This window comes from Lissotriton vulgaris, chromosome 1_1 (assembly GCF_964263255.1).
Source record: "Lissotriton vulgaris chromosome 1_1, aLisVul1.2, whole genome shotgun sequence".
Lineage (NCBI taxonomy): Eukaryota > Metazoa > Chordata > Amphibia > Caudata > Salamandridae > Lissotriton > Lissotriton vulgaris.
In genome coordinates, this window is record NC_141685.1 from 223,848,004 (window position 1) to 223,872,874 (window position 24,871).

Consider the following 24,871-nt stretch of genomic DNA (forward strand, 5'->3'; position numbering starts at 1 on the left):
AGTCAGAAATGGTATGTTTATAAAGTTGATAAGGGATGGATGGATGGATGAAGTTCAAATACATATCCCCTTGACTTTAGAGAGACAATCTAAATTATATGTCATGTTGTTTATTTCTTATTTTCCTAACGAGGAGTCTCTTTATTAAATCAAGATACCTTCTCCCTATTTTGTGGAACTCATTCCCAATAATAAGTGTGCGTATATGTGAGAACGCCTTTCTCAAATAATTTCTAAAACCGGAGTCCATATTGTAACTAAAACATACAAACAATTTTATTAATCTTTGATATACACATTAAAGAATCCAAACAAGCAAACCACGCTATTTACAGTAAAATCATAATCAACCCTTATGGTGATCTTGCACATAAAATTCTAGTTTATTCTTTTTTATGTTCCTAATATCCTTTGAATTAAACACAACTGCCCTCTACTTAGAAACAGCTCCGTTAGAAACCTTAGCTCTGAATGGGATTTCAGAAATGATAAGTGTCAGTGTTCCTTATCCACTCTATTTCCATCGACACAATCGTCTTCAGGTCAAGATTATTTCTTATTCAGTTGGTAACAATATTCCTTATTTATTTCATCAAGTGAGGCCTCTATAAACACTTTAAGACCAATTATGATCTTGGCCGACAGGATTAGTCTGTCACAAATGGGACGGATATGCCATCCGCCAAATTAAAATTCCATTATATCCTATGGAACTTGCAATTTGGTGGGTAGATTATCCTTCACGTTTGTGATGGAGTATCCCATCTGCCAAGATCATAATCAGGCCTTTACATTTTATATCAGAATACAGCATTTCGACGTAACCCCAAAATTAATATGCAGTATATACATATTCACAAAACATTTGCATTTTCACTAGTTTCTCTGGTAAATATATTTTCAAAGTTATCAAAATCTCATTATTCAATTTAGCATAGTTTACAACATCCCTGATAAATATTTTACTCGATCTACGCAGCAGAACTATCATAATATACACATACATTCTAAAAACTTCTAAAATTAACAATGGTTATAGAATGGTTCTTCCCTATTAGCAAGTCCTATTAACAACTATATAATGTGAACCCAGTGTCGTTAGAGAAGGCACAAGTCAATGAGTTTCCATTTACCAAAGCCAGTAACACAATTGAACTACACAACAACCATAAAAATAGCCTTTTTCAATTAAGGTCAAGGATGAAAATCTATTTAAATCAGACGTAAAAAAAATAAAATTTTGGCAGTTAAGTGATTCATATGGGCGGACACCTCTTCTTTGAGTAGGAAGTTGAAGGAGGCAATTGTTTATACCACAGCTCCAGTGCCAAATGTTCGCTTGTGAAGACTGAGGTTCATATGGAAGAGACAGAGAGAGAGAGAGACAGAGACAGAGAGAGACAGACACTTCATGGACCAGAGAGGTGCTTTGATAGCACCAAATCCAAACATAAAACTAGCATCATGGAAGTACACAAATATTCATACAAACTGTTGCAGTTCTGATATTTTCAGTGAGTTTACGTATTCATTTGGAGGGCCTTACAGTCACACATGGAGAGATGATGCTTTGCTAATAATAAAAAAAACAGTCTGACCAACACAGAGTGCTTCACCTTTGGAGACTACATGATACCACTTCCCAAGAAAGGATGCATGCTACAACAATATGGGAAGGGGCATGGAGAAAATGACTCCTCGGTATAGCCAACCCATTGCTTACTACCCCAACCCTAGCCAGTTGGAGAACATCAAAGAAGAGAATAAGAACAATTCAGCAGCCGCTTTCAAGTAAATCAGTGCTGCAGTGAAAGGTGACAACTGCTGTGGTTCCAGCCTCTTTGTGGGCCCCGCATTCATCAGTATGTACCTTTCCTGCATGGAGTTTCCCCTCAATCAAAACTGGCGGAAAGAAAATGTAATAAAATATGTTAAATGTACATGATGCAAGCATTAGACCAGTCCTTAGGCTAATGCTCACATTTGATGGCTTAAAGGGCAAGAAGTGTAGGTGGAAGGGTGTTACAGTGTGCATAAGCTAGTTGTGAGAGAGTTGTAATACCAAAAGTTTGTAATCTGGGCCATACACCACCTGTTAGAAAGTCACATCTTAAGGGTTTTAGAAGTAGGTTAGGGAAGAGTTTTAAAGCTTAGGATTTAGAATCCGGCTTTGTGAGTGTCCAGCTGCTGCCTTTAGGATGTGCTTGTTGGTAACTCTGTTGGGTTGGTTTAGAATCACACACTGCACCCAAGCAGTGGGAGATCAGTGCTGCTGTTGATTTTAGAAGTTGGGAAAAGCAGACCACCAGCCGAGAAAGACGTAGGACTCTTGTTTCTATGACCTGGCCATTCACCCAACTTTTGTGAGAGAGAATAGTACTGGAGTAGTGTTCTAGGAGCTCTGATGCACTCACCTTAGTCTCTTGGGAATGTAGAAAAACTGGTAGATTTTAAAAGAAGGCAGCCGTGAGGGAATATGAACACCGGTACTTACAGGTGCTGTTCCACAATTTCCCCATTAGGACACAAGTAGGGTTGGTGGCTTGAGGAGTGGATTTTGCTGTGGGAAAGAATAGTGATGCAGTTGTTTCTGGAGACCGGCCCTGCTCCTGCAGGTAGTCAGTGGTTTGGGGGTTAAAACATGATCAATGATAGCGGACATTCTTGGTTTTGGTGGCTAGATGATGCTCTTTGCTAGATCCTGGTTTCTCTTGGACACAGAGATTGTCCACCTCTGCATAGGCTTGTTGAATCAGTGCCCTTACATCCCTTGTCCCCGGCAAGCTCCTAGATGAGCAAAGCTCCTGCAGGAGGGCCTCCTGGTTTGTGATCTTTAGCACTTCCTCCTGTAGAGAGAATGGACCAGTCACTGTATTAAAAAGATGCCTCCTTGGTCAAGAAATGAAACACACAGCAGTGGACACTGCAGTGTACAATAGATAAAGCGACGCAGCTAAAGTCCGGATGATACAATCAGGACTCCCTTCACTACAAAACAGAGGGTAGTGAAGGGAGTCTTGAGCAGCACCAAAACAGTGAAGGTTGAGAGAGAGGCAAGAGTAGAAATGGTTAGTTGAATTAGGACAGGGAAGTTTATAGGTGGGACCAGGTAAAGACAAACCCAATGGATTACAGAGATGGAAGATCTAGAAAGACCAGGAAAAGAAGGAAGAGACCCAAGGGTGGCAGAAGCCAAGATAAGGAAACTACCAGACCAGGTGAGGGAAGGTTAGAAGGGGAGGGACCAGTAAACAGAAAGGAATAAAGACAGAGTAACATGAGAGGATACATAAAGTGAGAGCAGAGATACAATGCACTGGCGGAAGGAAAAGAGAGGAATGCAAGTTGGTAAGTAAATATACACTGTAGTAGGGTCAAGGGAAACCAGGAGAGGAAGGTTCAGACAGGCTGGGGAGGAATGATCAAAGTAAACTAGAAAAAGAATAGACATGAAAGGAGAGAAGAGAGAATTGAAGGAAGAGGGACAATATAAAATAAAGACAGGGAAATTATGTATAAATGCCCCATTCACCCTAGCATAAGCTGTGGTGCTGATCCCGCCAACACTTGCCTTTGCAGACCTCCACGGCAGGAACTTACAACCTTCAGGCTGCCTAATTCACGATTGTCTTTAAATTTGAGAAAGGTACTGCGTAAACATATTTTTTAACACAACGGGTCCATTCTGTACAATTAAGAACCATCTACAACTAAATGTACAAGGAGTTAGCAAAACTGTTGTACTGCTTTCTCAAGGCCTCTTTGGCTGATTAACCTAAGCTTCACGCTATCCCCTTCCCACCATAGTCCAAAGCAAGCTTATGCCACAGTCATCAATGGTTAAATATGTAACACTCCTTGCTATCCATAGGTTGTTCACATATATAAACTTAAGCGCTGCCTCTGATTGGGTGGGAGCATATTCTCTTATGCTAACTTGCCACATTTTCCATTGTTCCCCCCAACCAGCTTTTAAAGCTTACTCCCAAGGTCCACACTCTCTCTCTTGGTTCCTTCCTCCCCATGTGTGTACTAGTCTGTCTGATGCTTTGGTACATTAGCTACCTCCATAGTTACCCTAGTTAAGTTTCCATACAGTTAAGTTTGGGGAGAGGTGATTCATCGCTTAATCTCCCTGTGCCTAACAAAAATGAACGCAATTGGTGCTTGTTTAAAGCGCTTTGATACCCGATACCTTCGGGTCAAGTTTGCGCTATATAAACCTCTGTAATAATAAGTTTCAATGAGCTTCACCCACATATTGCTCTTCCTTGATCTTCAAACATTTCCAAGGTCTCCACCGATCCTCCTCTCTACATATTCTCTAGGAGCCCCTGCCTCTTTCCACAGATCACACTCTCATACTTACAAGCCCTTCACTCACTCCCTCCCAAAGGAAAAGTCTGCCCAATGCTGCTAAGAATGTGCTCCCAGTGCAGACACCAGCTCACCTGCAGCAGGGGGGCATCAAAGCTTGCCTTGGGGAGCTCCATAGGGTGAATGTTCTCAGCAGTGTCCAGTGCCTATGGAGATCAATGACAGTACGTTATTTATGTTTAAATGTGTTTATTAGCATTGTCCAAAAATAGAAACAATACCAAGGCATAAATCATACAATGCAATAGAGGGCGCCAGTCGCACAAAGTGCAAACACAGGAATGAACACTTTGTCTGCACAGGAAGTGCACTGATCAGTCTATCATATAACAGGAAATGGGTGGCACCCATGATTGTCCTGCCTTCATAACAAACCAAATTCTCAAACTCCCTCCCTCCTCCTCACCCCCATCCGGTAGTCTTCATTGCACCTTGAGCAGGTCCCACTCCTGCGTGTGATACAGCACTAGCAAACAATAAGAATTTATGCGTGGTCTGTCCATAAGTTCGAGAGATGCAACACTCTCAGGTATTTGGGCTGGGTGATTTAATTAAACTCCTACGAGAGCAGTGTTAGAAATGGACTCCAAACCTTCTGGAATTAATCAGTGGTGTTGTTCAGGGTAGCAGAGATCCGTTCCATCCCCAGAATATGCCAGAGTCTTTGCAGCCAACCCACGTGTGTAGGGGAGGTGGTGGAGCCCCAGTGAGACAATATATTTTGCAACACTGCGCCCAGTGCTAACCCCATTTGACGGCCTCTAGTGCTTTTAAGTGGGTATGTGATTGGTAGGCCTAGGATAACAGACGGGAATCTAAGGATCTGTGTGTCAAATAGCTTGTCTAACTCGTTAAGGATTCTAGTCCAATATTGAGACAGCAGTGGACAACCCCACAAAATGTGAAGCAATGTTCCTTCGTTGTCGCAACCCCGCCAGCATTTAGAGCTCCGCTGTGGATCACCCCTATGGAGACACCCTGGTGTGAGATACCAATAAGTAGCTATTTTTCTAGTGATTTCTCTACTGGCAACATTGCGAGCTGTATGTTTTGCCCTATAATAAATACCTTCTCTGTCTTTCTGCATCAGCTCCCCACCCAGTTGCCCCCCCACTTCCATTGGCTTAGGTGTGACCCATGTTTGTGGGCTATGTCTAATCATGTCATACATATCAGATATGAGTCCTTTATCAGTGAGTTTGGTAATTAGCCATTTTTCATATTTGGTCAGCCGACGGGACCCCTGTTCCCTCACCCCCTCTCACCACCTCTCGGACTCGGAAATACCTTACTCAAGCTTCATTTGAGAAACATGGAAGAACTCCAGAGAGATCAAACAGGTGGCCTATCGATCGACAAGAGGTGTCCCGCCATGCCGGAAAAGCTTTATCTGACATCCCAGGTGCAAATTCACTATTACCAAACAGGGGGTTAAAGGGGAAGGGAAGGGAAGGTAGTGAGATTCTTTGTTGTCACCACCCCCTCCCAGACCTTCTGCACGGATTTGGTGATGGGCGAACCCATCAATCCGCTCGGTCGTTGAGCCCGCTTTAAAAAGGGGACCTTCCAGAGCGGAATCCCTGCCAAACCTCTATCCTGAAAGAGCCATCTTTTTTCTGATTCCGGCCTTGCTCATTCCACTAAATACCTCAGTTGTGCCGCTTTATAGGAGCTAGGGAGTCCGGTATCCCCAAACCACCAGCTTTGGGCTTCATATATCCCAGGGCCTTACTCATCTGTGGTAGTGCTCCGGCCGAGACAAACTGATTGATGTCTCGCTGTAAGGAAGTTATCACCCCCTGGGGAGGCAACGCAGGTAGGGTTTGGAATAGATAAAGCTCCTTCGGTAAAAAGACAATTTTAACCGACGCAATTCTTCCCAGTAGCGACAGGTGATGTTTACTCCAGGCACCCGTTTATTTATTTATTTTGAAAGTTTTATAGAGCTCGAACAAGACCCAAGGGGGTATCAGAGCGCTGTACAGCGTTGTAGTAAGCAATTATACAGAACATAAGGAAGGTATTACATTAGTATTGTTCGTGCAATTTAGCGCTACGGGGGGAAAGAAGAAAAAAAAAATCATCTTACAATCAACAGTTGATGCAGTTAAAGGGGCTGTCTATGATTAGAACAAAAAGAAGGGAAAAATATGTCATAGAACATCAGTGAGGAATATTTCAAGATTTTGGTTATTAGCAGAACGCACGAACATGATCAGCTCGCTATCGTTCGTTAATTAGTAGCCTTTTAACCAGTTTTTTAAAGGAAGCAGAGGAAGGATTTGATCTGATCTCTGTTGGCAAGGAGTTCCAAATTCTTGGAGCGAGACCGGAGATCACACGGTTGTACAATCTTTACTTTTGGAATCTTGGAGATTTCAGGAAAAGGGTGGACGTACTTCTGAGGTTCCTGTTAGAGCCCGATAGTTCAAGTTTATTAGCTTGATAGTTTGGGGTATTGTAGTGTATGGCTTTATGAGTCAGACAGGCTATCTTGAGTCGTATTCTTGTTTCAATGGATAGCCAGTTTAGCTGCAAAAGGTCGGGTGAAATGTGATCAAATTTCCTAGAACCCGTTAAAAGCCTGGCCGATACATTCAATGTGGCTCGGAGAGGAGTCAAGCTAGCTTTGGGAAGTCTTGCGAGGGTCACCAGCCCGAATTCCAATCTTGGGATAATCATGGATTGAATCGCCGGTCTGAGATCTTCGGGGGGGGGAGAATGGTTTGATTTTCTTCAGTGTGTTGAGTTGGAAATTGACTCCCCTAGTAGTCGCACTTATGTGTGCCTGCATGTTAAGGGGTTTATCCAAGGTGATGCCTAAAGATTTGGCAGAGTCTACAACGTGAGGAGTGCAGTTCAGAGCAGTTAGGTGTTTAATCCAGTCTAGGGTAGGATCTGAGGGATTAGGTCGGGTGATCAACAGAAATTCCGTTTTGAGAGTATTTAGTGGGAGATGATTCTGAGCTAGCCATTGTTGAGTTTGAGCAAGTGCAGTATTTAACATGTTTATGTCCTCTTGAGAGGAGATCTTCAGGTACAATTGCGTGTCATCCGCATACATGTGGTATTGGATTTTAGCTCTGTTCAAAATGACCGCAAGAGGTTCCATAAATAGACTGAAAAGAGTGGGCGAGAGCGTAGAGTGACTCCAATAAGGACAAGGGTACTGGAAGCGAGGGCATGATTAACTTTGATCCTTTGCGCGCGGTTGTGAAGGAAGGACGAAAACCAGTTTAGGACCGGGCCCGACAATCCCAGACTATGTTGTAGGAGATCAATCAAGTTTTTGTGTTTGATGGTATCGAAGGCTGAGGACAGGTCTAGAAGGATCAAGAGACAAGAGACATTTTGGTCGAGGGATCTCACGGCATCAACAATGTGAGTTAGTGCTGCTTCGGTGCTGTGCCCCGCTCTGAATCCTGACTGATGGGAATCCAGGAGTTGATATTTCTTAATAGGTTTGCATAGCTGAGAGTGAACGCATTTTTCAAGCAATTTTTTTAGAGTCATGCTGCTGGTGATAGGTCGGAAGTTGTTTGGATCTGATACGTCCGCATTGGGCTTCTTGGGGATGGGAGTAACTTGCCCAGCTTTTAGGCAGTCTAGAATCTTGCCCTGTAAGAGAGATTCATGAATGATCCTGGACCAAAGAGGGAGAACGGCCGAGATTAAGACTTTATAGAGTTTGGCAGGGAGAGGATCACCAAAATGGCTTGAGGGTTTGACGGATGCAATGTTGCGAAGTAACTCAGTGTCGTCTGGTAGGAGAAAACTGCTCCAAGAGGCGTTGTTCTTGAGGTCCAAAGGCGAGTGTATTGTCGTGGGTTCTGCCACCTCTCCTGCTCCTGCCGGCAGTATCTTGGATAGCAAAGTTGGGGTAGTGTGTAATAGCTCCAGCTCAATTTTCATTGTTTTTTAGCGAAGTGAGCTGTAAAATCATCACCACTAGAGAGCAGGGATAACGGAGTCGAGCTCTGGTGAGAGGTTTGGTTAGATTGTTCCTTAATGATTTCGAAGAGTTGAAGTCTGAAATGATCGATTTTCGCCAAGCGTATGTGTTTGTTGTAAACGCTTCTAATTTTCCTCAGTTGAGAGAGATTTGAGGTGGACGGTTAGTTTCTCCAGAGATTGAGCCGTTCATCATTTTGGGCACCATTAAACCATAGTTTAGAGAGTTTGACTGAGATCCTTTGGAGCAGTTTCAGAGCAACAGAGTCAAGAATGTAAGAAAATGTGTTAATCAAGGTTGGTTAAATTAGGGGGGTTGTAGTCTATTTTTATTATTTGAGGTTATCAAACTAATGTTGAGGTCTCTCATATTGCAAGTCATTTGCTTCGCTTTAAGGGGTTGTCCCTGTCTACCCAGTTCCTTGTCTAGGATGAGGAAAGGAATTTAAAAATGGTCAGACCAGTCACAGGGTAGGATTTCTCCTGTTTGTATGAAGTTGTCTTTGGCAATGAAGAGGCCAAGAGTGGCGTCCTTATGGTGAGTAGGGCCTTTACAGAGCTGTGAGAAATTGAGGTCAGAGAGGAAAGTCTTAAAGGAATAAACAACTGGATCTGTTGAGTCATTCCAATGAAGGTTGAAGTCTCCAAGGAATATGTTGTAAATAAACGTAGCGTAGTCCTTGTAGTTCCTTGTAAGTTCTTTATTAAGTAAGATGGCAAGTTAAGAAGAGAATAGGAAAACCCCACCAGGAGCAGCCTCCTGCCGCTCAACCCTTCATCCAACTGACAGTCTTACACACTCAACATTCTAACAAGCTCTCACACCAAACATTCTAGGCTGAGCAGCAGGAAGAGTTCAACAGAATATATGACTGGGTTGATCCGAGCTTGAGCTAATGATCTCCATGATTTGCTCTGTGAAGACTAGATTGTCACCAGGAGGGTGATAGATCGAGTGTAGCACATAAACCTTCTTGTCTTTGTTCCAGATTTCAGAGACTAGCTGTTCACAGGAGGATAAGACCATACCGGATGAATGTTTTACTCTGAGGTTAGAGCGATGAATGCAGGCAATGCCCCCTCCTGTTTTATCTAGTCTATCACTTCTGAGTATAGAGTAGTCGGGAGGTATTAAGATGTCAAGAATTGGTAAGGAAGTATCACTGAGCCAGGTTTCAGTGATGATCAGGAGGTCCAAGTTATGTGCAATGATTAGATCATCTTACGTGTCTTTAATGGAACACTAAAGACATCCCTTTGGGCACACCTAAATCTCAATCCACAAACACAAGAGGATTCCACACACTTTTATTTCTTTGTTTCTGTATATTGATTTATTTCTCTTTTTTTAATCCACTTTCGTTTTGAAAGTTTTTGTAAACATTCTGATCATATTCAATCTTTCATCATGTTCACCTCAGCGACAAAATTACATATCAGTCCAATGCATTTCGGGCGTGTCCATATCGCCCTTCATCAGGGAATCAACACTATAAACAAAAATTAATTACAATCATGAGTCAAGATATATTGTGTTTTTGATGTGTTTAACTATAACTAACTGTTTACTACACCAATATGTGTCTAATTGTTTACACCTCCTACACCTTATTTGCCTGTGCTACCTACTCCTCCATAGTCATGCAAGATGCCACTTACGTGTCCGTATTACAAAACAATTCAATTGCTAAGGTCTCTACGATAACCAGCATCGTCTATCGCTTTTCTAAACGGAATGAACTTCCGAAGTGTCCTGTTTATGAAACTGACCTGATCCGTATTTCATCTGCGTCTAAACTCCTTCCACGCCACGTTCAACTCTCCGCCATTACGAACGGTTGTTATGGTTACTAACAAGCCTCTATCCTATATGTTGGCGCTCCGGTCATGTGCTCATAGAACTAGGCGAAATACTTTGTGGAAATAATAACGGGTGTCAGGCAACCAGCCCTTCTATTCTCTTAGGTCTTACCAACCTCTTTTTCGAACACAAAATGTTCAAAAACGTTCAAAAATTAAAGGATAGCTAAACTTGGATAAAATAAAAACCTAGCGTAACATTTCCACCTATTTAGAAAAATATCTAGTTCGTGCTGTCCGCTTACCAGAGGATCGAACCCACTGTGTCTCTGAATTAGAAGCATCCTCGACATAATCGGAGTGCTATGGTGTTTTGTGGTGTATTCATAGTAAACTAGGGTTATGTACTGAATTCGTGATAGACTCATGATTAAACATAATAATAAGAATAAAAATAAACAATGTACATTTCACTTCGCAGGTTTCCCTTCCAGCATAAGGAAAACGACAAAATCAGCTTCCAGTCTATTTATAGATAGCATGATAGTTCACTACGTTCATTGAGCCCGTTCGGGCTCTGTGTACCCAGTTTATGTATCCAAACGTTCTCTCGCTGTAGCATATATTTGGTATTGTCTCTTCCTTCAGTTATTTCCACATTCTCCAAAACCATGTATTTTAGGTGAGAGATATTATACTGTGCCTCTATGAAATGGGTAGCTACTGTGGACTTGGTGTTTTTCATCCGTATGTTAGACTTATGTTCTATTAGTCTTGTTTTTATGCTTCTTTCTGTCTTCCCAATGTATAATTTTCCGCATGGGCATTTTAATGCGTATATTACATTTTTAGAATTGCAAGTCGCATTGACTCTTACTTTGATTTCTTTTCCTTTCATTGGATGGTTGATTACATTTCCTCTGATGATGCTGTTGCAATTTCCACAACTTAAACACGGTTTTGTACCCTTATATTCTTTGATTGGAGGTTGACGATGCTTTAAAATTTCTCCCACATTTTGAGCTCTAGTATGAGCAAAGATAGGAATTTGATCAAAAGATTTTTGAAAATCTGGTTCCAATTTGAGCATTTTCCAATGTTTGATAATTATTCTTTTAAAGTTGTGACTTTGTGTTGAATACTTTGATACCGCTACTATGCGAGCTTCCTCATGTTTTTTGGTAGGTTTCAAAAGATCTTTCCTGTCTATGGCGTCCACTCTTTTTTTTTGCGTGATCTAGGATTTCTTTGGGATAGCCTCTAGTCCTGAATCCTATTGACATTTCTTCCAAGATGGTATCCACTTTAGTGTTATCCGATGTGATTCTTTTGGCTCTCGTCATCTGTGAGTAGGGTAAGTGTTTTTTTAGACTTGGTTAGTGAAAGCTGGCAAAATGCAACATATTATTTCTGTTTCTTTTCGGTACATACTTGTTTCAAATCCTTTATTTGTAATGGTTATCCTCACATCCAAAAAGGTTACTGTAGAATCTGAGATATCCCACGTGAGTTGTATGCGACTGTCTTCCTTGTTAAACTCACACAGAGCCTGTTCCAATAAGTCCTTTGAAGATTTTCATATAATGAAAATATCATCAATGTAGCGTACAAAGAATTTTAGGTTTTCATTCCATATTGGTTTCGAGAACAAATTGGTTTCTTCATAGTCCTGCATAAAGATATTGGCGTATACCGGCGCCGCCGAATTGCCCATGGCTGTTCCTGTGAATTGTTGGTACCATAGGTCCCCGTATTTGAAATAACTCTGGTACAAAGTGAAAGTCATGAGTTCCATTAGGAACAACTGCAGGTCATGGTTTAAATCAGTATTCAGTAAAGCTTTTTCTATTGCTTCCATTCCTAGGTGATGTGGTATTGATGTGTACAGAGAGCGTACGTCTGCTGTACACATGATGATTGGTTCATACGGGTTTATAGTGACTTTTTCCAATTTAAGCCAAAAAAACCGTGGTGTCCTTGACATATGTTCTCATATTTTTCACTGTGGGTTGGAGATGTTTATCAATGAGTTGGCCGATGGGTTCATGGAAACTTCCTCGGGTCGACACAATAGGCCGAAGTGGTGGGTCCGTCAAATTCTTGTGAATTTTCGGTATCATGTAGAATACCGGACTTTTTGGATTTGTTTTTGTTAGAAAGTTCTTTGTTTTAGTATTGATGGTGCCCATTTCATGTGCTCTGTTGATGATGTTTCCTAATGTTTTCGAGAATTCCGCTGTGGGGTTACCATTTAGTTGTAAATATGTGTTAATGTCTGAGATATGTTCCAAGACCTTCTTTTCATACATGGAATTGTTCATAATAACTAGAGCGCCTCCCTTGTCTGCTTTGGTGAACGTTAGGTTTGTGTTGGTGGCCAATTTTTTTAAACAATCCAAATCTTTTTGAGTCATGTTTCTTTTTATGCGTTTGTCACACTTCAATTGGGATAGGTCTTGTTTTACCATTTTTTCTAAAAGATCCAAAGTTTTGTGGCTTATTGGTGCCTGAAAAGTGCTAGTGGTATGTAATCCACATAGTTGATCGTCCGGCTCTTATCTGGTTGAGGCAGAATGTTATCGAAAAAATGGCAAAGTCTTAATTTCCGCATAAGCTTGAAAAAACTCACTTCTAGTTCCAATGCATCTGGAAAGGGGCGACCATTCGGTCCCCCCGAACGTATGGTGGAGTACCACGATCCCCCCGGGAAGCCATCTTGGGCGGGAGGCGAGTCTCGGCTGGTATGCCGAAGTGGCGTAGCCGGGGCGCGCCTTTTTCCCGCCCTGGAGTGGGCTGGCCTAGACACTGACGTGGCCGGCCACGCCCTTGGGGCAGGCAGGGGCGGGTTTACGCCCGCCCTGAAGACGGATAAAAGGAGCAACAAGCCAAGAAAGCATCCTCTTGTTCCTGTGCTCTGAAGCTGCACCTCCTCGCTGCACGTGAGCTCGAGACGGAACGAAGAGCCAATTTTGAGCGTTGTAATCTTTCTTGTTTGTTTTACAGATACTCTGTTGGAGAATGCCCAAGAAAGCGGGAAAGCGAATGACTACCGACCAGATGCTGCGTGTTCTTATGAAAGAGGTGACCGACCTAAAGAGGCGAATGGCGGATAAAGACGAGGAAGGGGGACCGAAACGTCCTTTGGCAGGAGCAGCTCCGGGAGGAAAAGGCAAGAGGCCCAGAAGGGGAGCAGCTGGGGGAGACATCCCGGTTCCCTGTACCCCACTCGAAGAACCAACTCCGGTGCCGGAAGAGGGGAATCCGATTCCCGTGGTGGTCACCCCCGTGTCCGGGCGAGGATATGCCGCCCGAGCTGGCAGCACAATTAGCAGCGTGGTTGGGTAAAGGTAGCAAGGGCGCCACGGCTGACGACGCGCGGGTGTTGATGAAGCAACTGCGTGAAACAAGGGAAGCGGCTGCGGCAGTAGAGAAGCCACCTGGGACAGGTCCAGTCGCAGATACAGCTTCCGGTTCAGGTAAGCGGCCATTGCCGATTGCGAGGGATGAGTCTGCACCCTCACGAAGGGAAAAGTTGGGCCAACATGTCCCTCTGGCTATTAAAGAGAAGATATGGGCAGATGAGTATATAAACATCTTCTCGTTGCTTACCGATCATTATGAGATGGAGCATGTTAAGAGCCAGAAGGAGCTCATGCATCCGAGTGTTTGGCGCGCAAAGATGGCCGCCTTTAAGGTAAATGAAAACATTGGCACTTGGGGCAGAGCGTGGGGGATTTTTACATCCATCATGGGTGAACGTAGGCCCGAATTGCTGTCTGAATTGCCGATTTATCAGTCACGGATCATGGGGTATTCTGTATCACACGAGGGCAATCAATGGTTCTGTTACGATAATATTTTCAGAAAAGCGAAAGAACATGATAAAAACTTAACTTGGGATTGTTATGATTCTGTGTCTTGGTCAAAAATGGAAGATACTGGTATGTTGAAGGTGCCATTGGTAGGGAGTAGCGTGGGTGAATCCTCCCGCCAATATGCTGGGACGCCCTTTCGATCAGGTACGAGTAACGACAGCCACTCGAGGCCGATCGGCAACGCAGGTAAAAGGGGGATTTGTTGGAACTTTAACAGGGGTAAATGTACGAGGCCCCAGGGGTCATGCAAATTTAGGCACGAATGTGGTGGGTGTGGGCAAGCATCCCATCCTGAGTCCATGTGCAGAGCCAAAACAGGTGATAACGGGGGTAGAGGAGGCGCCAAACAGGTCTGACATAGTCCGAGGGGCGCCTTTACCTACTCCGATTGATACCATGGCAATGATTCCCTGGCTCAGCGAATACCCGGATCACGCTTCCGCTGGGGTGTTGCGGAACGGGTTTTCATATGGTTTCCGCATCCCAGTGGGGGAGTTTCAGGGTATAGCGAAATGTAAAAACCAAATATCGGTCTTGCAACATACGACCGTGGTACAGGAAAAGATCGGGAAAGAGGTTACTCGAGGTCGAGTCGCCGGTCCATTTAATGTGCCACCAGTTGCTAACTTTGTTTGTTCCCCTTTAGGGGTGGTCCCCAAGAAGGACCCGGGTGAGTTTCGGCTGATACATAATTTATCAGCCCCACGTGGTCTTTCCGTAAACGATGCGATAGACCCGGAAGTGTGTTCGGTGCGGTACGCATCCTTCGATGAGGCCTTAGCCATATTGAATCGCCTGGGGCCCGGTGCGCTGATGGCAAAATCGGATATCGAGTCAGCGTTCCGGTTGCTCCCGGTACATCCAGACGACCAGCGTCTCCTTGGTTTCATGTTTCAGGGTCACTATTACATGGATAGGTGTATGCCAATGGGGTGCTCTATATCTTGTGCCTATTTTGAAAAGTTCAGTTGTTTCCTGCAACGGGTCTTCACAAAGAAGACGGGGTTTCAACATGTTATGCATTATCTCGATGACTTTTTGTTTCTGGGGGCAGCCGGGGACCCGGAATGTGGACAGGCTTTGACTGAATTTTGTGTCTTGATGAATCAGTTTGGCGTGCCATTGGCACCAGGTAAGACTGTGGGTCCCTCGACTTGCCTCGAGTTTCTGGGGATCGAGCTCGATTCTGAAGAAGGTTGTTTTCGTTTACCAGGAGACAAAGTGTTAAGATTCAGGGCATGCCTGCAAACGTGTATAAGTGAGTCTAAGGTTAAGCTACATCAATTACAACAATTGGTGGGACAGTTGAATTTTGCCCTAAGAGTAATACCGATGGCCCGCCCCTTTTCCCGCTCGATCGCTCAAGCCATGGTCGGCCTGAAGGAGGGTCATCATCGCACGAGGCTCTCGGCAGAGGTTCGCCAGGACATGCGCATTTGGTTGGCATTTCTGGCGGATTTCAATGGTCGAATTGTCTGGAACAAACCGGCGGTGTCCTCTGAGGAGCTGGGGCTGTGGACAGATTCGGCAGGGAGCATTGGTTTTGGTGCCATATTCGGCACTCAGTGGTCGGCACAAAAATGGCCGTCATGGTGGCATGATAGTGGACTGACAAGTAACTTTGCTTTTCTGGAACTTTTCCCCCTTCTGGTGGCCCTGAGAACTTGGCCCGAGGGGTTCAGAGATCACTCTGTGGTATTCTGGTCTGATAACATGACCGTGGTTGAGTGTATCAATAGCCAGGCAGCACGATGCAAATACATTCTGAGATTGCTCAAGGAAATTGTATTACTGTGTATGCAATTGAATGTGCTATTTAAGGCAAGACATGTGCCGGGGGTGATGAACCAGGCGGCTGATGCGCTTTCTCGTTTTCGTATGCAGGCCTTCTGGGGTTTTCTGCCCACAGCGGACCCGGTGGCGGCACCCTTTCCCGAAGCTCTCTGGTCTCTCGGTGCCCCGAACTTCGTAACCTCGTGGGAGAGAGTTTAGCACCCAGGACGAGGAAGGCACATGAAGGGGCGTTCCGTTCCTATTGGGCCTTTTTGGGGGCTGCTAGGGGGGAGCTTTGGGGCCAGGAGGAGTTGGTAGTAAAATTCCTGCTGTCTTTACATCAGGCAGGCAAATCAGTGGCTACGGCCCAGAGGCATCGGGCCGCCATTTCCTTTGTGGCTAGGGCTCATGGGATCCAGGACCCGACAGCGTCTTTCGTTGTGAAAAAAGCGCTACGTGGGTGGCAACGCCTTGAGGGTCGCAGAGTAGATGAAAGGCGCCCGATAGGTTTGGATAGGTTGGCCCTGTTATTATCCATACTCCCTGCAACGTGTTCATCCCGGTATGAAACAGTGTTATTCCGAGCCGCTTTTTCGCTGGCATTCCATGGGGCTATGCGGGTAAGCGAACTAGTGGCAAGGAACAAGCAGGATGTGATGGGGGGACTGTGCCGAGAGCACGTTCAGGTCAGAGGGGGGACAATGACTGTCTCGTTCGTCAGGTCCAAAACCGATCAGGGTGCGATGGGTGACTGCATAATCATACAAAGGATTCCCGGGTCCTCCATGTGCCCGGTGAGTTGTGTAGAGGAATATTTAGCACAAAGGGTGGCATCATGGGGGGGGACCTTGTTGAGACACGCTGACGCCACCCCACTGACGAGGTTTCAGTTTCAGCGGGTGCTTGCGATGTCGATTGCCGCTGCGGGCTTGAACCCGGGCGAGTTTGGGACCCATTCCTTTCGGATAGGGGCTGCTACGGAGGCTACAGCCAGGGGTCTGAATGTCGAACAAGTTAAACGTGTGGGGCGTTGGTCCTCCAACTGTTATAAAAGATATGTGCGGTTGCACATGTTGTGAAGCTGTAATGATGTACTCACGCTTCTTGTTTTTGTTTGGTTTCAGTTGCGCAAGCCTACGAGGCGGGGCGGACTATGCAGTCGACCCAACACCGGGCCAGCGGTCAAACATCACCGGCTGTAAAAGAGGAGGTGTGGGTCGTGGGCCACTCATACGTGAGGCGTGCCGCGGACGTATTCAAAGCAGGTGACATGATTCACGTGGCTGGGGAATACGGGTACAGTGTGTCCTTCTACGGAAGGGGCGGACTCTGTATTGACCAGTTTCGATCATTTTTCGAGGGTTTGCTAGGGCGGACGAGGTCACCGCCGTCTATAGTCATAGTACATCTTGGGGGCAATGATTTGGTCACCACTGGTAGACGACTTCTTCTTGAGGCGATGCTTTCCACTGTAAGTTGGTTAGCGAGGAGAGTTCCAGGGTGCACGATTGCATGGTCCCATATGATCCCACGAAAAGTATGGCGGGGGGCTATTTCTGTTTCTGCTCTGAATCATTCAGTAAGAAAAGTTAATAACAAAGTGAGTAGATTGTTCCGTTCCAACACACTGCATTCTATTTCGCATGGTTGTATTACTGGTGACAGTATGTATTTGGGGGATGGTGTTCACTTGTCCCGGGTGGGGAACGAGTTACTCATAGGAGACTTGATAGCTTGGCTAAAGACTTTAAGACATGACCTTTAGGTAGGAGTGTTGTGGGGGGTCCGGATAGCCGGTCAACTATCCGGCCTGTGGCGGTAAGGTCATGATCGGTGAGCACTAATTGGAAGATCCCTATGAGTGGGCGTCACCCATTACGGATGGGAGCGCTCGAGGGAGGTGGCCATTGGCCCCTCAACGGGGAGGCGGTCCCTTCTAAGGATGGGCCGCCGAAAGGAAAGGAAAGGCGGTCAAGGCCCCTTCCTGGGTAGGAGGGGCTACAGCCCCCTCCTGGAGAATTTCCCGGGGCCAGGACATCTGCGACGGCAGATGTGGTAAGTTGTGTGGGGTTTGGGGGGGGGTCTACGCTACCTTCTAGATACCTCACACGAGTCCTCGGACGACCTTTAAGTGGCGTCGAGTTTATTGGGGCCCCCGTCAAGTCAAGGGAAATTGGTAGTTGCACTTGAGGTACACCTCTGTGCGGTCGCCCCTCACAAGTGAGGGGGATATTTCTGGTTTAGGGATCTTGACACCGGTTACAACCTTGCCGTTGGCCCTTAAACGTTAGGATGTACAATTTCAAATTGCAAGTTAATATTTTGTAGGATGTTAGTTCGGCTAGGAGAACCTTTGTATTAGAGAATATGTTAAGGTTAGCCAAACATCGCAATGTGGTAATGAAATTGTACATAATATGAAACTGTTATTTTAATGTTTTAATTTTGTTTCATATTTTAATAAATACGGCCGGGAGGGTCACTCCCTCCCGTCTTCCAAAAAGTTCAGAACTGTTTCCGGTTTCCCATCCTTGGGGATTGTGTTGAGAGGGGGTGGCGGGTATCTCAGCCATATGGAAAGGGGCGACCATTCGGTCCCCCCGAACGTATGGTGGAGTACCACGATCCCCCCGGGAAGCCATCTTGGGCGGGAGGCGAGTCTCGGCTGGTATGCCCGAAGCGGCGTAGCCGGGGCGCGCCTTTTTCCCGCCCTGGAGTGGGCTGGCCTAGACACTGACGCGGCCGGCCACGCCCTTGGGGCAGGCAGGGGCGGGTTTACGCCCGCCCTGAAGACGGATAAAAGGAGCAACAAGCCAAGAAAGCATCCTCTTGTTCCTGTGCTCTGAAGCTGCACCTCCTCGCTGCACGTGAGCTCGAGACGGAACGAAGAGCCAATTTTGACCCACCCACCAGCCCCTGAGGACAGCAAGTGGTTTTGAATAAAGTTTTGATGTGGTAACTTTAATTTTGTTTGTAGGTGGGATTATTATCGTGATAACCTTGAATATGCAATAAAGAATGGTCAATTTGTGGTATGTTTTTGTAAATAAAGTAATCCTGCTCTAGTGTTTGATCAGTAAGCATGCTTTAATAAAGTGGTTGTTGTTACTGTCTTTTAGGTAATTTAGTCATTTAGTTTAGAATTGTCGTATTTATTTTGGTCGGGCGGTAAGGTCATGATCGGTGAGCACTAATTGGAAGATCCCTATGAGTGGGCGTCACCCATTACGGATGGGAGCGCTCGAGGGAGGTGGCCATTGGCCCCTCAACGGGGAGGCGGTCCCTTCTAAGGATGGGCCGCCGAAAGGAAAGGAAAGGCGGTCAAGGCCCCTTCCTGGGTAGGAGGGGCTACAGCCCCCTCCTGGAGAATTTCCCGGGGCCAGGACATCTGCGACGGCAGATGTGGTAAGTTGTGTGGGGTTTGGGGGGGGTCTACGCTACCTTCTAGATACCTCACACGAGTCCTCGGACGACCTTTAAGTGGCGTCGAGTTTATTGGGGCCCCCGTCAAGTCAAGGGAAATTGGTAGTTGCACTTGAGGTACACCTCTGTGCGGTCGCCCCTCACAAGTGAGGGGGATATTTCTGGTTTAGGGATCTTGACACCGGTTACGACCTTGCCGTTGGCCCTTAAACGTTAGGATGTACAATTTCAAATTGCAAGTTAATATTTTGTAGGATGTTAGTTCGGCTAGGAGAACCTTTGTATTAGAGAATATGTTAAGGTTAGCCAAACATCGCAATGTGGTAATGAAATTGTACATAATATGAAACTGTTATTTTAATGTTTTAATTTTGTTTCATATTTTAATAAATACGGCCGGGAGGGTCACTCCCTCCCGTCTTCCAAAAAGTTCAGAACTGTTTCCGGTTTCCCATCCTTGGGGATTGTGTTGAGAGGGGGTGGCGGGTATCTCAGCCATATGTATTAGTTGTCGGTACAAATGAAGCGCCTCTCTGTAATAGGTTGAGTTCATATTTGCTCGGTTGGTAATCACTGATGTTAATAACCAATTGGTTTATGTTTGGGTCTTTTTCTTGTCCTTGTCTTTCCTCGGTATCGTGGTACTTCTCGTGTTCGGGTGTTCCTTCTCTTTGTCTTTTTCTCTTGTTTTGTCCTCTCCGGGGTCGCCTTTTTGGGCTTGGCCTTGTTCTAAAAAAGGATTGACTGTTGTTGGAATACTAGTCGTTGGTTGTTCCATTTGTGCGTCATCTTGTGTCCTTCCTTCTACTTGAGATCTTGGCCCTATCTGGGCTTGTTCTTGTTGTTTTTTTTAACTGGGCTGTGATCTTTGGGTTCTCTGTGAGGTATCGCTTCCTGTGGATGATGTATCTGTGTTAGGTGAATATGGACGATTTCTTCTCTTTTGGGCGTAGATGTTGGCCCATGTATATACTCTCCCTAACTGATAGTCAAGGGTATCCCTTTTAAATTTTCTAATTTTTCTTTCACTAATGTCTTTTGTATGTTTTTCCATTTGATCCTTTATATCTTTTAATGTTTGCGATAGTTCTTCCTCTGTTAGCATGTTTGATAATTCCATTGAAACCTCAGCAATTTCTTTTGTAAGGTCTTCTAATATCCCAGATAGTTCCTCTATTATTAGTAAAATAAGTTCCAGAGAACACTTATTGAGAATTGCAAACCATTTATTCTGGAATTGTTTAGAATTTTTGCAAAGAGAAGGTTTTAGGGAGATTCTTAGGCGCCTCGGTATGCGCTGGGCTCGGTGATATTTGATGAGTGTGCTTGCGTGAAGCTTTTGATTTATTTGTCTCTTAGTTAAATAGATTAGTTGTCTAACATTTTGTTCCTTATTCCGGGTAGAGGATTCCTGCGAGAGTTCTTCCCTTATCAAGGCGTATATACGGTCTGCTTCTGTTTCTTTGAAGGCAAAAGTCTCTGCCCTAGCTTCTGTACTTTTTATTATTTCTTCATAATTACTCATTTTTGCTTTGCGTGCTACTATTTCCCTAGGACTGAGTCAAAATTAGATACTTGAAGATTGGGATAAGTGCACAGCCTTGTTATTGTAAAATGATTAGATCAGAAATATCAGCTGCATGTTTCACAGCTGAACTACAATTGAGAAGCATCGAGTTGATGGGCAGGTTAGATGTGACCACTTCTTGAGTTGACGTGTTTATATGACGTAGGTTCTCTATGTTCAATTTCCTGAGATTAAGGCTTGGTTCCCTGTCCCATATCTTTCTTCGCTAACCGGGCATAGTTCAGATGGGTCGTCTGGCGCACTATTGCTGGGATACGATCGACCACTTGAATATCAGACAGCCAGTCCTCCATGGCGCCAATACTGGCCACCGCAAGGCCTAAAGTAAAGATTTGCGATTTCCCGACGTTTACCCGGGAACCGGACTCTCGTCCGAATCGGTCCAGTTCTTCCAGAAATGCAGGAAGGGACACCTTCGGGTCTTTCAACACCACAATCACATCATCCGCACAAAGGCTGATCGGATGCGTTCCCCTTCCCCCACCCCGCCGAATGGAATCCCTCGGATGTTAGGATTGTCTCTGATCTTTTATGCCAGGGGCTCAATATAGAAGGGTAAAAGCAGGGGGGATAACGGGCACCCCTGTCTAGTGCCCCTTTGAATCGCAAATGATCGTGAGGAGATGCCGTTAACTCTAATGGATGCCGATGGTCGGTTGTAAAAACAACTCACCCATTCCCTGAATTTAGCGGCCAAACTGAATTTGGATAGCGTATGACTAAGGAAGCCTCAATCCACCAGGTCAAACGCTTTTTCAGCATCTACTGTCAGTAAAAGACCATCCATTTGTGTTTGGTGGGCTTTATCAATAAGGTGGAGTATTCTCTTTGTGTTATCTGCGCTCTGACGGGACTGAATAAATTCCACCTGGTCTGGCTCAATCAAGTGTAACATGCAGGGGCCTACATTCATGGCTAGTATTGAAGTGAACATTTTTAGATCAACACTGAGCAAAGAAATAGGATGGTATGATCCACATATTTGCCTAGCCTTGCTCGGCTTAGGCAACACTACAATAGCAACCAATAGCATTGTGGTGGATATTGGCTTCGCACTCCCAAAGGAGTTACACATACTCGTTAAAATTGGAGCAAGAAGTTGGCAACATTTCTTATAAAAAAGTGCAGAAAAGCCATTGGGCCAGGGGACTTGAGCACCTTGAGACGTGATATGGCTGTAATCACTTCCTCGACCCGGATGGGAGCGTCTAGTGCCACAGCCTGATCCGGAGTAAGTGTGGACATAGACACAGACTGAAGATAATCAGAGATTGCGCTGTCTGACGTGGTGTTAGCCGTGTACAATTTCTAGTAAAATTCCCTGAAGGCGTGTGCCATCTTCTGATCCCCAATAACCATTTCCTGCTCATCCCCCTGGAGCGATGTGACCTGTGCTCACTGTCTTTCGACGCGAAGCCTGTTGGCCAGAAGGTGACCGCAGTATGTTATGTAAAGGCACTAGACCAGTTTATCATTCTTTGAGGGTGGTCATTCTTTCAGGGAGTGATGAATGACCACAAATTACCGCCTACTGCAAATTAAAAATATGCTATTGTTGTAAATCAACAGCGATTAGGTTAAGCAGTAGCAGAAGACATGCTGTATTTGACCATTATCGTAGCAAATGAACCGGCTCCATTTTGTATTCGTAGCGGCCATTTTCTATGCCATACATTGCTATGTGCTCATCATGCGCTTTGTCCTACCTCCTTGTTAACTGCGCCTGAAGTATGCCCGGCAACAGGCTATATTTAGCATCCCCCACTTCCAGCATGCCCAGACATGCCCAGTAGGGTCTGCGGCTGTTACTCATTAGTTCCAGATAGGAATGGGTTTACTAGTTTCTGAAGACTGTTAACTCCGCCCACTTATCAATTGTGCTTTCCAATATGTCCTTGTATGGTCATAAAACTGCTCTTGTATTCTGTACCGCCTTCTTTTGTGCCCCTCATTGTGTATAAAAGGGGCCATGTGCTTTAGTTCGGTGTGCTACTCTATACAGTACTGAAGGGTGTTGTGTGGACTGTGGTACCACCTTTAAAGGTTTAATAAACTTTGCTTTTGTATTTTCCAGTTTCATTGCCAACTTCTTCCTATGGTCTGAGGACTCTGTGCAGAGAAGGGCGAACCCCTTGCACTAGTAGGCCTAGCTGAGGCTTGCTTACAGCACTATGACCCTTGCAAAACAGGACCAAAAGCCACAAATAACTTCTAGTTCAGAAGTAAATAAAGACGGAAACTTCAAAACTTAGATTTATTGAAAATCACTACTTTTAAAAACTCTCCTAAACGACTTTGACACTAACCTCTAGACAATGTGATACCAAAAAATAAGGGTAATGAAAACATTAGGACATCTCAAACCATTGGCTCTTTCCAGTAGGCATTTCCCCGCATAGAGACACTGACAAGATTCACTAAATTGCCAGTGCAGTATGTAGATGTAACAGACCAAAGATTGCTCTCTGGACAAAGCATGGTGGCAATGAAACCAATAATACTGAGGCCTTGTTTACGAGTGCCTATTTAAATCCGAATGAGGGATAACTAGTTCTCGACTACATCAGATCTGTGAGAATTACAAGAATGCTGCAGATCTGTTGTATTTCACCCAGAGAGTTTGGCTGTTGAAAGCAGCCGAAATGTTTAGGTGAAACACTGGGAAAAATGAGGAATTACTAGTTCCCCTAGTCAATTCTCATTTTTTGGTGGGACCTCATGGTCCGCATTTAATATCTGTAAAGCGGCATGTAACCCAGAGGGAACCCAGTGGCACAAGTACCCAACTGGAAAGTACACATTATACCAGATACTAAAGAAGATGAGACCACGAATGTGCCACAAACAAGAGTGCGCCTGTGAATGTTGCATCGAAAGAGGCATCGGAAGACAGCGTGGCACTGACCAAGCGCTGAGACCAGAAGCAGAAGATGAGCCAGTAATGGTGGACGCCTCGGCTGATGAGGATCTTGAATACGAGGCACCTCAAAAGGAAACCAGGATTAAAAACAAGCAAAGTGTTGAAGTTGTCTTTATGACACTGATGAGCTGAATTCCACCAATGCAGAGGACCCTGCGCTTCTAGTCAGATACCATAGCATTGATGTACATGACAGTGGAGTATTACTCAATTTCCATCAGGTAGTTCATGTATGGGCAAATAAAATAAGACATACAGACCAGCACATCCATGCCTAGAATGTCCCTGTGACAGAGAGAGACCGAACTGAAAAATCCAAAGCTGTGAGAAGGAAGGGTATCTTCATGTAATCTCCTTCAAGGGAATCTCCATTTAAATCATAAGCACTAAATAGTCCAACCCACTTGCAGATTTCGGGAGAACTTCACTGCCTTACTTCAACACAAAAAGTAATTTTGCAGCTACAAGGTAGGCTATCTGGTCCAATTCCATTCATTTGCCTTAAAAACATATTTAAAAATAGAAAAGTCTCACTAGAACAGTAGGTGACATTAAAAAAAAAACTCTTTCAGAAACCTATTTAAAAGCAAAAGTGAGGGAAAAAATAAGAGCAATGTAGTCAAACAGGCTGCAGTTATGTTAGGCTGAAAGCGACGCTGTGACTTTAAGGGCACCAAGTCCACCGGTAACCCACCCTGCCCTGTAGTTGGCACTTGCCTTAGTAATGTTTTACACATACAATAAGGGATCCATTTTATACAGAACATTTATCATCATCTTTTTCCCTTTAACCAGGGAGGAAGGCCAGTTGCTTATGATTTAAATGGAGTAAGAGTCCAACCATTGACTCATTTTCTGCTCCTTGTTCACGAACCCTACGGCACAATGTCAAAATCGTTGCTTAATTCCAATAGTAATTTCAACAATGTTGTTATTTAAAAATAATAAGTGATGTGATCAACGACATAATTTAACACGTCATGTGTGAGGTAACAAGCAGTGCATGATGGGACGCAACGTATACTTCGTTTATTAAACTATAACTGAAGAATTTCAGTTGTTGCGTCATTCCCACAAATAATTATGACATCACTTCAACTGTTGTTTTTTTAGTGAAAAATACACACACGCCAATACTTTGTTAGAAATGACCATCTTTTGCTA

At 44.6% G+C, this 24,871-nt stretch overlaps 1 protein-coding gene across 3 annotated transcripts in view; it reads right to left on the reverse strand.

Moving 5' to 3' along the window:
* Positions 1 to 251: 251 nt before the first annotated feature.
* CENPQ (centromere protein Q) overlaps positions 252 to 24,871 on the reverse strand; it is a 142,494-nt gene continuing 117,874 nt past the window's right edge. For all 3 annotated transcript variants that reach the window (XM_086952231.1, XM_086952229.1, XM_086952230.1), the window contains exons 9-10: positions 4,452 to 4,523; positions 252 to 2,846 (exon numbers count right to left, since the gene is read on the reverse strand). In XM_086952231.1, coding sequence (XP_086808357.1) covers positions 2,646 to 2,846; positions 4,452 to 4,523 — 273 coding nt within the window. In that variant the 3' untranslated portion in view covers positions 252 to 2,645. The remainder of the gene's footprint in view (positions 2,847 to 4,451; positions 4,524 to 24,871) is intronic.